At 46.0% G+C, this 14,212-nt stretch overlaps 6 protein-coding genes across 6 annotated transcripts; 3 read left to right on the forward strand and 3 right to left on the reverse strand.

The window, feature by feature from the left end:
* Window positions 1–180: 180 nt before the first annotated feature.
* N7469_009408 (peroxiredoxin family protein) lies at window positions 181–978 on the forward strand (the record flags this gene model as incomplete). Its single annotated transcript, XM_056648326.1, has 5 exons — window positions 181–230; window positions 312–424; window positions 522–685; window positions 740–886; window positions 943–978. 5 exons carry the CDS (start codon window positions 181–183, stop codon window positions 976–978), a joined length of 510 nt encoding a protein of 169 aa, XP_056498091.1.
* A 568-nt stretch (window positions 979–1,546) lies between these two features.
* On the forward strand, window positions 1,547–2,119 carry N7469_009409 (uncharacterized protein; the record flags this gene model as incomplete). The annotated part of the gene is made up of 1 exon (XM_056648327.1): window positions 1,547–2,119. The coding sequence occupies one exon, from the start codon at window positions 1,547–1,549 to the stop codon at window positions 2,117–2,119; it is 573 nt and encodes a 190-aa protein (XP_056498092.1).
* Window positions 2,120–2,914: 795 nt separating this feature from the next.
* Window positions 2,915–4,138, forward strand: N7469_009410 (uncharacterized protein; the record flags this gene model as incomplete). Its single annotated transcript, XM_056648328.1, has 1 exon — window positions 2,915–4,138. One exon carries the CDS (start codon window positions 2,915–2,917, stop codon window positions 4,136–4,138), a length of 1,224 nt encoding a protein of 407 aa, XP_056498093.1.
* A 385-nt stretch (window positions 4,139–4,523) lies between these two features.
* Window positions 4,524–5,948, reverse strand: N7469_009411 (NAD(P)/FAD-dependent oxidoreductase; the record flags this gene model as incomplete). The annotated part of the gene is made up of 3 exons (XM_056648329.1): window positions 4,524–4,788; window positions 4,842–5,085; window positions 5,141–5,948. 3 exons carry the CDS (start codon window positions 5,946–5,948, stop codon window positions 4,524–4,526), a joined length of 1,317 nt encoding a protein of 438 aa, XP_056498094.1.
* A 1,242-nt stretch (window positions 5,949–7,190) lies between these two features.
* Window positions 7,191–8,837, reverse strand: N7469_009412 (sugar porter family MFS transporter; the record flags this gene model as incomplete). Its single annotated transcript, XM_056648330.1, has 1 exon — window positions 7,191–8,837. The coding sequence occupies one exon, from the start codon at window positions 8,835–8,837 to the stop codon at window positions 7,191–7,193; it is 1,647 nt and encodes a 548-aa protein (XP_056498095.1).
* Window positions 8,838–12,450: 3,613 nt separating this feature from the next.
* N7469_009413 (CVNH domain-containing protein) lies at window positions 12,451–13,806 on the reverse strand (the record flags this gene model as incomplete). Its single annotated transcript, XM_056648331.1, has 3 exons — window positions 12,451–12,641; window positions 12,692–13,471; window positions 13,560–13,806. 3 exons carry the CDS (start codon window positions 13,804–13,806, stop codon window positions 12,451–12,453), a joined length of 1,218 nt encoding a protein of 405 aa, XP_056498096.1.
* Between the last annotated feature and the right edge of the window lie 406 nt (window positions 13,807–14,212).

A 14,212-nucleotide genomic window follows, 5' to 3' on the forward strand; every position in this document is an offset into this window, starting at 1 on the left:
GTCCATCGGCGGGCTCCGCCTCGGAGAAAAGCGGCCCTGTTGTAATGGTATTACCGTAAGTTTGTAATATCGTAACATTCCCTGCCCCGCAACTCCGTCTTCTCGTCTTCTTCTTCTTTTCTCTTCCAACTTCTTTCTTCAATCTTATCCTCCTTCAATCTTCAATAAACTGAAAACATAATGGCAGCTCTCAAGCCTGGCGACACTTTCCCAACCGACGTGGTGTTCAAGTACGTGTTTTCGATTATCAATTACTCCCCGCAGTTCATATAGCTCCACCCCTCGGTACTAAGACTAAATGGCTGTTGCAGATATATCCCTTGGACTGAGGAGAGCGATGATATTACCGCCTGTGGTATCCCCATCAACTACGACGCCTCCAAGGAATGGGCAAACAAGAAGGTGGTTCTATTCTCGGTGCCCGGTATGTTATCAATGTTCCCTCAACCTTAACGGAAAGCTGAGGATATCCTACAATACTGTACAACTTCACCGCTAACACGCCATGGGACCAAATTAAGGCGCCTTCACCCCCACTTGCTCCGTCAACCATGTCCCTGGCTACATTCAGAACCTGCCCAAGCTCCGCGAGAAGGGCGTCGATATTGTTGCTGTAGTCGCTTTTAATGATCCCTTTGTGATGAGTGCCTGGGGCAAGGCCAACAAGGTCCAGAACAATGAGATTGTGCGTGATATTCCTTGCAATTGCCGAGTCTTGGCTTACCACAATTATACACAGCTTTTCCTGTCTGACCCCGAAGCCAAGTTCTCCAAGAGCATTGGTTGGGCCGACAATGCTTCCGGTCGCACCGGTCGCTATGCCATTGTCATTGACCATGGCAAGATCAAGTATGCTGATATTGAGACCGAGAAGGGTGCTGTCAAGGTGAGACCAACACATATACCCTGGGAAGGCGAAATGACTAATGAGGGGAATTACAGAAATCGAGTGCCGACACTGTCCTTGCCTCCTTGTAAATAATATATCAACCAACATACATCAATGACCGAAATCTCCATCGTCGCCGCCACTCAGTGTTCAGTCTCTCTGTGACGATTTACTTGATTGCAGGATCAACTCGTTAGGAAATATAAACAAATCTGAATAGACTTATTAGCTTGGAAATTAGCTACTTACTTCGTTTCACGTAGCTGATGTGCAGGAATAGTCTTGGTACACATCAACCTTGATGTATAGCATCATTTCACTCCAAGGCATCTACATTATATAATGGCCCATCCAACACATCGCATATTCGAATACTATTCGAATATCCCCCCATAGTACAGTCATTTAGCTGGAAATCCTGAGAAACCCTGCAAATATTTTCAGAGTACATTCTTTAAATGATGAATTATTAGATAGTGAACTAGCTAATGCAACAAACTCCCCTCAAGTAGTGCCCGCTGACCGCCTTCGATATCAAACTTTGCCTCCGCAATTTTTCCGCGTGGGGAAACCCCCCCTTGCTTTCTCCATCAATTCCGTGATTTTTTCCAAGCTTATCCCCCTCCGATCCTCGTCGATCTTTCTGTCTCATCCGCCATGCGTCTGAGCATCCAAAATCTCTTTCTTTTGCTCTTCTGTTTGCTTCCATCTGTCCTTGCAGTTGGTCCAACCTGTCTGAAAGTTGTCACTGCGCTCGTTGGCCGACCCACCCATATCTTCAACAAGTTTCAAACCGAGATCTGTGATCAAGGATGTCAACCAACAATCCCTCATTGGGACCTATGGACCCGCAATAATTCCTTTGTCCCGGCGGTACAAAGTCTGATAAAACGCATGAATGTGCCTCATCAGGAGGAGGCCCTACTCAAGATGGGCGATGATGTGGCCGTGATCATTAAACGTCGGTGCGCGCCCCTGCTTCATGGCCGCCATATTTGTTCCGACCCAGCAACGTTGGCAGACTTTGGGAACTGCTTCAAGCGCAACTTCCTGCAAGCGTCAATCAAACATCTCCCTGTGCTCCTTCCAATGGCCTCGGAACAGGCATGCAAAGAACAGTATAAATTCCTTCAACGCGATGAACTCTGGGAGGAAACCATCCCACAAAATATGAGGGATTACGCCAGCGTATGCGACAAGCTTGACTCATATAAACATGAAGAGTTATGATAAATCCTGTTTTCTTGTATATCTTCGATGTATTTGATAAATCTTCCTAGATACCCACCAAACTTCATTAATATAATTCAACCTACTAATCTTACAATTTTCAATCCTCAAAGGCGTTCATCGCCGGTTCTGTCTTCTTCAAGGATATCCTTGGGTTCTAATACTATTCACTAGTAGTGGTAGTCATCACGAATCTACACCTTCGAGGCGAGATCGACCATTCGCCCAATTGCCTCGAAGATACAACACCAGTATACTCCTGGCCAGCATTCTGTCTCGACCACAAATAGAAGACTCTTTCCTCTCATTCACGACACTCTAATCATCCTTGAGATGATTCGCGTTCACACCGATAATGTCATTCCGATCTTTTGGATTTTTATTCAATCTTCGTGTAGAGAAGACGGTAAAAGCGTCATGGCATTGCTTTGTTCGAAACCTGGCAAGGAGAGGTCGGTCTTCTTTGTGCCATTTTATTGTCCCCATTGTGCCCAAATAAAGATAAAGAAAGGAGCAAAGGCCATTGATCGGTTGCTCCATCGATTCTTTTCTTTCCTATCATCTATGTCTGTATAAGAACAGCTGGTATCCTGAAACCCTTGGTGTATATTATGTGCTTGCCCAGTCAGTTGCTTTAAAATAGATTGACTTAACGATCTGAAAGCACTCACTGAATTCGTTAGCTTCAGTCTAGACTTCCATATATAACCAATCTTACCTAGCATTCCGGAGACCTTTTCATCACCCTCGAAGGGTATTAATTTGACGGGTAACCTGGAAGCATTTCACAACGAAATGGAATCAAGATACAGAATTTCGTCTGCTACTCAACGCCGTCAAAGCCCCAGCAAAGACGTGCGTGAAGCTCGCCAGGATTCTGAAGTCAAAAACTCGGTCAAAAAGCCATTGGACGATAAATCATCGTGTAGCCTTTCAGTTTGCCACATGAAATATAAGCTGGAGAATGCCCAAGACGATACTAAAGAGCACATTGAAGATTACATGCAACTTTCATCGATCCTGTTTCCCACTGACGGTATCCAGAAATCAAATCCAACTTTGCGATTGTCGTGGGCATTTGTCACAATACTTGAATATTTCCAGCACGATCAACGCAAAGCAAAGAGAGAGATTCGACATGCCCTTGAACTCGCTCAAAACTTGAATGATACTCACGCCATTGCCAGGTGCTTTTACTGGCTTGGGCGTATCGCTTTCTGCGGAGGAAGGTTCCATAAGGCTTTTTATTACTTCGAAAAGGCCAAACCAAATCTCGACTCTCGGATATCAAATGAAGAGGATACCGTTGATCTATACTTATTGCTTTGCAGTCCCAGTGTAAGCCAAGAGTATCGAAAACGTCTCCTGCTCGAGTATAACCTGTCAGTAGCCGAGTTGTGTTTCAACCCAGAGAACCAGAGAGACGCAAATGATAGAGCCAGTCTTCAGTTTCAGAGTTGCCGAAAACGAAAGCGTGAGCAGCATGATATCGCTGTCATTTTTCGGCCGTCTTCACGATATCATTCTCGTTATAAGCACATGGGGGATCGACAGATAAACCAGAAGAAATCCCACATGGCGTGTAACGTGGTATGGATGATACCGAATACTGATGATCTCAATAAAAACCAGCATCCAGAGTCGTTAGTGAATAACGGTATACTGGATCCAGCTAATTCCGAGCAAATGCTGCACATAGAATCTGGTGAACAGATACCAAGCCCTCTACGCACTCAGATAAGCTTTATCCCACTCGCCAGACAAAAGAGGGCCTTTACATTTCGATGTTATCATGTCGGGTTATCTGGACCGAGAGCTCGCTCGTTTGGTATATTCCCTCTACAATCTGGAGAGCCAGCACTTTCCATCGAAGAGGGCAACATTTTAGCAGACGCGATGAAAGAGAAAATAGTCACCATGGCTTACCTTAGGCGCGAGAGAGGGTTTCTGATGGAGCGAGCGAGCATCTGCATGCGACAAGCTGCAGAAACCAAGGATGGCAAGCAAAGTCTACAGTAGAACACTCACAGTGCGATTATTTCATCTTTCTCCCTTCTGCTACTTGGAGTTTGAAAGAATCTTTCCGGCTTTGCAAGTTCAAGGTGGCCAAAAGCATTTGTCGTCTACAATTATCTTTGTCAAATTTCGAGAGGATCTTGCTGTACTGAACATAGGCTCGTTATTCGCCCCAATGAATTGCATGCGTCTTTTTCCTCCTTGTATGATACCCTCGTTGAATGATATAGACAGCTTTATTTTATCGCTTATGGTGATTTTTTATAGGATCTGAACTCTTGGAAAGCCAATTTAGAATCAAACAACATTGGATCGAACGTTTTCTCATTAATTTACTATGCTTGTGCAGTAGCTCTATATCACCATAGCAAAATGAAGATAATACCAACTAAAGCTTTGCGGATGGTTGGAGCAGATGCTTCATCTCGCAATTTGGGTATTCCACGTTTTGAGATGAATCGGGCCGTTGTCGGTCCCACGCCCACTTCTCCATCAGCTCAGGCTCTAGCTCCCCGTCAAGCATTTGAGTGATGTACTTCCCAAGGACAGGGAAGAACTTGTAACCATGGAATGAGCCGCATGTCGCCACATAAAGTCCTTTGGAAGCTGAATGAGGAGAGATTATGAAGTCGGAGGTGGTGGTAAAAGCGTCCCTGATCATCGTTAAACTTCATTCGTCGTCATCAGGCACCGAGGGAGAACAAACCAGCAGATTCGGTGTTTGGTCATATTCCATTCCGCACTCTTAGGACCATACCACAAGTTGCGAGCCTCGACAATATCTTGCTTCAGAGGCCCAGGAACCTTCCATTGGTTGTAATCGTGTGTGGGCGGAGGCGAGGAAATGTGACGACCTGGCAGGACTTCTCGCGTATTTGTGAAAATCTTAGATCCCCACCATTTGAGCTCTCCATCCTTGGTGGGGGGGATACTTCCAATAAAGGGCTTCCCTGGAATTTACTTTAGTATTGAACTCCCTGGTTGGAAAAGGTGGATGAAACTTACCCTCGTCCGGTGTATAGCCCTGGAAGCCAACGGGCATATCCTTATACTTAGCATGTTGTTCCTGAGTGAGCTGTGCCATGCCTGTCGTGATACCAGCAGCTAGGATCCGCTCTCCAGCTCGAAGACCTGCATTACCGCTGTTCTTCGCACTCCATTCTAGCAGTGTGGGCGTGAAGGCTCCGGCGGCGATGATAACATGCGTGGCTGACAGTATCTCGCCCGACTTTGTCTTAATACCGGTACAAGACCCTCGACCGTTGAACTCCAATGTTGCAACATCGGCCGTGACATATTTCACGCCCAATTCGAGACACTTTTTCGTGACGGCTCGGAGGGCATCGCCAGCAGCTGCCCAGCCACTGGCTCTGTTGATCAACACCTCCTTGACCCCGGTGTAATCCGCATCATCAAAAATTCCGCCATAAAGCTTCCTTGCCTCAGAGACGGGCAAGGCAATGATATCATCATTTCGCCCCAGCTCTTTGTGATTATTGATGACATTTTGGGCATAGTCGCTGCGGCAGGTCCAGTAAACTCCTGTCTGGTGGAAGAATGGCCGCCAAAGAGGATCTGACTTGAATATTTCCTGTGCCTCAAGGGCTAGCTTGCAGTACACCTTATCATCATAATCTGCTCGGACTACCTTATTCCAATCCCACGATGCGGCCACACGCGATTCGGCATCGTATGCATCTCGATCCACCAATGTCACACTGGCATTCGGATATTTCTGGATAAGGTGGTAGGCAGTTGAGACACCAAACACTCCAGCTCCAACAATTAGATAGGATGCATTAGTTGAAGTCATTTTGATTTATGGAGAGCAATTATTTCTAGCGGGCGTTGGTGATATTAGTAGTCGGCAAAGACGGGCGGACGGACCGTGTACGGACCGTGTTAAGGTGAAGTTGTGGGGAAAGAATAAAATTGTCACCAACCGGACTGGTTCCGAGGAATTCAAAGGGAACATACTCGGGATGTCAAGCGAGCCGGCCACTTATCTCTTCTACTATAATCAAGATTTCAAGGCGATAATACCAGTCATTTAATTAGACTGGTGAATATAGAGGAGAATTCCATCCGGGCAGCCAACCGATCCGAGCCGATCACGTGTGTGCATACAATAGAATTGGTAGATCATCAACCGTTGAAGTATAATTATCATACAGGGTTGATTAGAAGAACTTCATGAAGGGAACTATGTATGCAGAAGCAGCAGCTTTCAACGAGGATGCTATGAGTGATATTCATTTCCAGGGTCATACAGTAATCGATGGCCATGGTCATTCCAGTAAGATTGAATAGATAGCCCTAGTTTCCATCCCCGCTTGCGGGGTAGTGTGTGGTAGCAGCTATAGTGGAGTGCGCTTGAACGAGGCTGTGATAAGGGCTGATGATCTCAACACCAAACAAACGCAGTCTTTGTGAACAATCATTAGCAAGTAAACCATAAGGATTTGAAATTGGACTATGCAGGTCATTTATGAACATGTTGAGACTTGTCAGAATGATTCACGCTGGGCATGCGGGCAGATGAGGCAGCCTTAGTTTAGATAAGAATCTGACCTGATATGTGGCACCGGCACTAAGAGCGCATGGGGATTTAGAAGCGTAAAGGTAGGGTAGTTAAGGAAGCAGTCAACCAGTGGAAAGTGTATTTGATAGTCTTTTTTACCCTGGCCAATTTCAAAATTGGAATAGCTTCTGTAGGGCCTTTCAATGGATTTTTCCTTCTAACCAACATTCTATTTCCTTAGGAAATCCTAACAAATGCCTTGAGATGGTATGTCAATCTTAAAAAGACGTTAGTGATTTAGGTCTTGTTTTTTATCGCGCAGGATCTGCAGCGGTACTTGAATTATATCCAGGGAATTCAAATTAGAAAGAGATCTATCAGACTTGGGTACAGGATATGGATGACCAAAGTCAAAATGAATAAACCGAAGAAGGCATACTTTCTCGAAATGTGTCCTTCAACTAACAGTAGGTACCTCAGGAACGATGACTGTTGCCGCTCCGTTATCTCCGTCATACAATATCAAAAAGCCAATTAAGCAGCAATTTGCTTCTCCTGAGCCTCATCACTGCGCTGGCCTTCATCACTGCTAAACGCTATCTCGGCCTTTTCATGAGGGCCGGAACTGGCTGCCAAGGGGTTGTCCAAGCCGAGCTCGGCGCTCATCTGAGCGATCTGCTCAACGTTGAGCTTGGGCAGCTCGTTGGCGACGACGAAAGGCCACTTCTTCTCGACATGCGCCTTGGCGAAGATGATGTCGACCTCCTCGAGATCACGGCCAGCAGTCTCAACGTAGAAGAACCATCCGAAGACAAAAGCGATGAAGTTAAATAGGGCAAAGAAGAGATAGAGACCCCACGCACTTCTACTAGAGAAAACAGGCGTAAACATGACGACTGCGAAATTAGTGACCCAGTTAATGCAAGTCGCGGCAGCGTTAGCCATGGTACGGGTACGGAGGGGGTTGATCTCGGGCGGGTAGATCCAGGGGAGCGGTAGGATGGTAAAGGCAAAGAATACAATATAGACGTAGATACCGACGGCAGCACCTTTAGCATTCATATCGGTAGGCTTGATCAAGCAGGCCATGGTAATGATGAAACTGAGACCCTGGCCCATAAAACCAATCAGGAACAGCTTACGGCGGCCAACCCTCTCAATCATAAAAAACGAGGGGATCGTAGCGAGGGCGTAGACGGTAGCGAAGACGCCGCCCATAATCATGGATAGCTCGTGATCGAGTCCGAGATTATCCTCGAAAAGTACCGTAGAGTAATAGATGGCCGCGTTACAGCCAGTTAACTGCTGGAAAAACTGACCGGAGCATCCAAGAATCATACGCTGGAATTCTTGGGTCTTGCCAAAGGTGAAAAGCGTCTTCCAACTGCCCTTCGAGTCGGCGGAGGACTTCAGGTCCGCTTTCATGAGGTTGAACTCGGCCAAAACCTGGTCATCATCGGGGGTAGTACCGTTGAGCTTGGCCAGAATGTCGATGGCATCTTTCTCGCGCCCTCTCATAAGGAACCAGCGAGGGGAGTCAGGCACCATCAGAGCACCACTACTCACGACGATAGCGAAAATGATCTGCAAGGCGACAGGGAACCGCCACTGGGCGGAGCTGTTCACGTAAGACATACCGAAATCAACCCAGTAAGCGACGAAAGTACCGACAGCGATAATAGCACCCTCGAAGCAGACGAGAAACCCACGGTTGTGGGCTTTGGAGCATTCGGACTGCCAGACAGGGACGTTTGCCGTGACCATGCCATTACCTACACCCGAAACAACACGACCGACGACGAACTGGCCGAGACCCCAGGCGTGATTGTAAGAAACGGTTGAAATCAAAGCACCGACGGTCATGAAGATACCACCAGAAAATATTAAGGGTGTACGGCCGATCTTCTCACCGAAGACGAGAGTGAAAATAGCACCAAATAAACATCCAACCTCATAGCATGCAGTAACGGCACCGCGGTAGACGTTGATCTGGTTCTCGTAGGATTTGCTCGCACCATTGGGGATCTCGAGGGTATTGAACTCTTTGGTGAACTCATTACCGTTGATCAGACCGGACATGAGACCCTGGTCATAACCGAAAAGGGAAAAACCAGTAACGGCGGTAATGGTGATGGCAAGCCGAAGCTTTCTGCCTGTGAAGCCGGAGGTAGTTGTCCACATCTTGACTGACTGCCAAGAAAAGGAAGAACAATCTCAAAAAAAAAGGTATCGAAGGACAAGAGAGACAGACAACAGATCAAGTTTCCGGGGGTGTGGAAATCCAGGATGCTTTATATCCCATCGCCATAAATCCCGAATATATTCAATCCTCCGAACCCCACCGAGCTCAGGCAGAAACATGGATTGAATCCGGGGCGATGCAGAGCCGAGGGCATTGGCAAAAGACTTAGCAACCCCGGTTTCGGGCTCGGCTTACGACTGAAAAAACGGGGTAGTTCAAAGTATACTACGCAGTCAGCCTTGCGGTAAGCGACTCCATTATAAGTGAGCCAAGTGGGTTAACAGTCCCCAATCAGAAGAAAACCTGGCCCTGACATAAAAAGGGCCTGGTTCGCCTGGTTCCCAAACCTGCTATTTCTGGTCGGTCAATAACTAAGGATTACCATATAAACTGTGTTCTGGGGGCCTCGGGAGTCCCAAAAATTATTCACCCAGGCCATATGCAGTTCAGAATAATTCTCGATGGAAGATAAAATTTCTATCAAGATTCAGAATCAGAATCACTTTTTTTAGGCCGTTCCGTGGGCCACCAAACATACCTGTGGTAGTATGTAGGATTCCTGAGAAATTGAAATCGTCGGCAAAATTTCCTAAAATTTCTTCGATGTCGTACCGAAAATCTTAGTATCCTAGAACCAGCCTAGGGAATTGGGGCATTTGAGTCTACGTCTAACAGTACCCTGACCGGAGTAGATACATCTTTGGATAATATAATTAATTTCTGACCAGGTAATTTTGTCCATGGACCAACCACTGGCAGAGAAACCCATTTAGTGTGTTTTAGCATGGGCAGATCATCAACACCTTGGCACCGATTAAGAAACTCAAGCCTGTCGAAGAGGCTTGGGTCAAGAGTTGAAAATATAGAGTAAGATTTCCGAGTAAATCCCATGCCGGGGGAATGGGGGAAGGATGAGGGGGAAATGGTGACAGCTTGGTTCTGGACTTGCCAGATAATTGAAATGCGATAGAGGCAGGTATCTTAGTGATCAATATCCTCGATTAATCAGTGGACAGTAGACTGTAGACAGACACCCCTAGCTGCTCTCCTGCCAAAAACAACCTCAACCTCGACGAAAAAGAGCTGGCGTCATTCTGATTCCCAGTTGCATCGGTTAGGGCCGAATAAAAGAGGAACTATGCCGAGGTTTCAGCCTCCGTTCGAGCATATGGCGCCCGTGAACCGATGAAGAGTATATTCAATGAAAAATGCGCGACCTATATTTTTTTCTTGACGTAGGGTCCAGAGGATCCACGATCCTGCATCAGTCTTCCCAGAAATGAATGGCCCAGCATCTATATTGCCAAAATAGGACTAGCTCTGTACATAATTGTAGCCCCTCCGATTGGTTCCTTTCACAGATGGCCCACCCGATACTACTATGTATACATACATCCTACGTTACTATGTATAACTCTGTAGTTACCTCAACGTGTGCCAAGAGAGTTCTATCAGAGCGGAGATCCGTAAGTGCGAGCTTGGCTCATTGCCAAGTTTGGCCCCAAGCTGATTTGAAAGCTGTTTACCTTAGTGGCTGTTTGCAGTGCGAATGGATGGTTTCTAGCCCCCTTGGTCCATCACCATCTCCCATTTCTCCACATTGAGTGTCGGGTGAGATTTCTCTTGAGGCAGCCGAATATCACGATCCACCCTTAAGAGCGAATCAGCCTGGACGTGAAAAACAATCCTGGTCAATAGTCAAGTTCCGCGTTGCATTTACAGTATTGGACTTCGATTTGTTTGACTCATTTGACTAATCGTTAGTCCTGAACGGAGTATTCCGTCGCGAATCGGATCTACTAAATCCGATTCGATAAATGTAATTGGGACGATGTCTCTTGATTCCGAAATTAAACAGTATGTACGAGCAATACGGAGGACTACAGTATACTATATATGTACATCAGCAAACTATACAAGAACACCTCCGGAGATCCCCTAGTTTTCCAATTCAAATCATATAGATGGCGAACGGGCGGCACATTCTTGGCGGGTGATTCTTGGTGGAAGCTTCCTTGGAGGAGCTTCTTTGTCCTTGGCTCTCAGCCAATTCTCGGCGGCCAAGACCTGAAATTCAAGAAGAAAATCTTCCACAAAAAGGAAAAAGGAAATTCTTCAACCCCATTGGTATATATGCATCAATGGGCCATTCGGCCCTCTCGGCAACGCGGGAGACTTGCCCATCCCAGCTTAATGGTCCACTTATAAATGCATTCAGCCCCCACGGTAGATCGCGACACTCGCCTCTCCTCCTTCATTTCCAAGCCGCCGCCGTCGTCATGCTCGCACTATCCATTCTCTTGGCGACAATCAATAGATGGAGGCATGTGATGCCGTCCCTGATATACGCAGACACTTGAAGCAGTAGTAATATATCGTGCATCTGAAAGGGTACAAAGGTGTCGTGACTGACACCAGATTTTGTGTCGTTTCAAATCCTTTTTCTCTTTTTTAACTTTCCTCCCCTTTGCCGAATTAACAGCATTTCAACTTGTGGGCTACCAGCTCGGGTCTTCGAGGAAAGAAACTCCATTGGGCTATTATTCCTCAATTGTCAGTTACTACCTCTTTGGTTACGACCAGGGTTTGATGCCCGGTATCTTCAAGATAACATTCTTCATTGTTGAATTAGTCGTTCTCGATAAGAAATATTCCTGGGCAAAAGAAGGAGTATATTTTTGTTCTACAGGATACCGTCAATCCCTGCTACGAATTCGGTTGTTTCTTCGGTACTACTTCCATTCTTTGTTTTGGTCAGGGTACAAGCTGTAAACCGTTGCTCGTGACTGGGGGTGTTCTGGTGGTAATTGGTACACTTCTCTCAACTGTTCCCTATGACCATTCGCGGGATTTTGGTCAGTTCGTTATTGGCTGTGACATATCGGGTATTCGAAATAAACTGGATACTAATACGATCCCAGTTTAGCAGTCTGAATGCTCTCAGTCGATTCCTTGTTCATACCATTATTGCCGTTGGTACTTTTGTTGCATACTGCATTGGCTTCGGTTTCTATGTGGATTTCTTCCGTTCAATGGTGATCCCGACACCACCAATAAGGAGTGCCATTTTATGTTCCATATGCAGGTCTTTATCAAAAAGAATGATCGAATAGTAGATAGCAGCATTACATCCAGTAAACTGCTGAAATATCTATAGCAGCACTACAGCCAGATCATATTCGCTCTTTTTGCTATCATTGGTACTTTGACACTACCAAAGTCTCGTCGCTGGTTTATTATGCAGGGTCGAGATCTGGAAGCTCTCTATGTTATGGCGCAACTGGATAATAGCTCTGAGGATGTTGAAGATGTTCTACCAGGTTTCAATCTTATGAAAACTGATATGAATGCAGCTGCTGCTCAGAAGACTACTAGCAGCTGGAGAATTTTTATTTTATTTTTGTACGTTCGGCAAAATCCAAGAGTTCCAGCGTATAATAATCGGTTGTTTCTGGCCAGATTTTCCAGCAATTTACTGGCTGTAATACTGCTATCTACTATTCGACCATTCGTTTTGATAAGAATCTGCATACCCAACCGAAAGCTTACCTATCAAGAAAACAGTAAATCGCCACCGCGATTATTGATTCTTTCGGCTAAATTGATGCTGTTGCTTAAAAAGTTGCCATGATCATCTTCCAATTCAGCTCTCAGGACGGGAACTTGACTTGCACCTTCTGCGGGATTGAATCTGATGTTCCTGGCATGCTCAGTGAACTCGCTACCACCCCATTGAAAGTGCCCTGCCATAATAGTGTCAGTCCAGATAAAGTTAATACTATGAGCCAATTACCTCTATTATCCCCTAGGCAGCTATCCAGTCGCAGAGTTCTTTGATTCCAATGCTGATCGTTGTCCAAACAATCTCCCATGAGATAGGTATCCAATCCATGTGATTCAATGCGTAAGTCCTTGGTGGCAAAGATTTTGTTCTGTTGGTCCCGCAGTTGTTGCATTACTTCGTACGGCTTCTTGTTCCATTCGAAGAGCTCCTGTGGGATCACTCGACTACGTTCAACCTTGCGAGCATCTATGAAGGCCTGTGATACCAATGCCGTTTTTGAATTCTTCCCCTGGAGTTCTCCCCGATAGGAATACGCATACTTCGTAAACTTGGGCGCGCCATGCTTCCCACCGACTTCAAAGTAGACGAAAATGCCCTGTGAAAAGGAGAGATCGCTCATAAGTTCGAGGCCGCGGACGACCGGCACCCAAACCTGAATGAGACGCGTCATCTCGGCCTCGCCCTCATCAATGACTTCCCGTGTTAAACCATGTCGCCACTTGTTTAAGGTGAGCTTGCACTGCACGACTGCGTGCAGATTGCGGTAGAGGGTCATGATGGCAGCGCCATCACCAACTTTGGCACGAGTGTCAATGAGCCCGTACAGCGTCTCCATGACAGTACGTGCATCTCTGATTATCAACTCGAGTTGGATTGCATTAAAGCCGGTGAGCGGGTATGTCTTGGCGTAGGGCAGGACTTCGTGGCGAAAGCCATTTAATACGCTCTTTGTTGCATTGACGGCAGCTTCAACCTCCTGCTGATCAAGGTGGTGTTTCAAATCGGCCACTGCTCTTGAAATCATTCCATCCACTATCCAAGAGCTGTCAACGGGCCCCGTAACATTGGTAGCAATTAACAAAAAGCTATCACTTACCGGCGGAGGTAATCTGCTGGATCATGTTTTGCAGCCGGGCTGCGTCCTCCTTAGCCTTCTCCATGTTCAAATAGATATCCCAAACAAAACCGACTACTGTGAAGACCTTCCCAACACTATCAATTAGCTCGCCGTACTCCTTCACGATGCTGTCCATTTCATCCACGACGGGTTTCATGGAATTCCATTTCTCTAGCGCTTCATTCATACTGATGATCGTCTCACTGAGTGTTTTTTCGTCTGTCATAGTGGTGGATTCCGATATGATGGCCTGAGGCACCAATTCACGATTCCACTTATATGTTTTTAGTCTGAAGAGGATAGAAAATGTCTCGGGGAAGGGAAGTTATTGGAGGTATTTTTGAGGTCAAGAGAGTATGGATTTGTATTATGCCAAGGGAAATTTGTATTACATCATGAGTGAAGGTAACCCGCATTTAGTAGTGATATAAAATGGCTGGATGTATGTCAGTTAAAAGTTCGACAGTGCAGCTAGAGGGACCATGCTACATATAGTATCAGCTCTGTAATCTATTACCTAAATTCCTCTGTATAATGAAGACATAAAACGTTAAAACTCTATCAAAACAGTTGATTACTAGTTCTGCGTTTGGTTTAGATACAATTTCCTAGTACTATCTCTTGTCACTAGT

Source organism: Penicillium citrinum (assembly GCF_028827155.1).
Source record: "Penicillium citrinum strain IBT 23319 chromosome Unknown utg000008l:1.0-2707905.0:1.0-2709502.0, whole genome shotgun sequence".
Lineage (NCBI taxonomy): Eukaryota > Fungi > Ascomycota > Eurotiomycetes > Eurotiales > Aspergillaceae > Penicillium > Penicillium citrinum.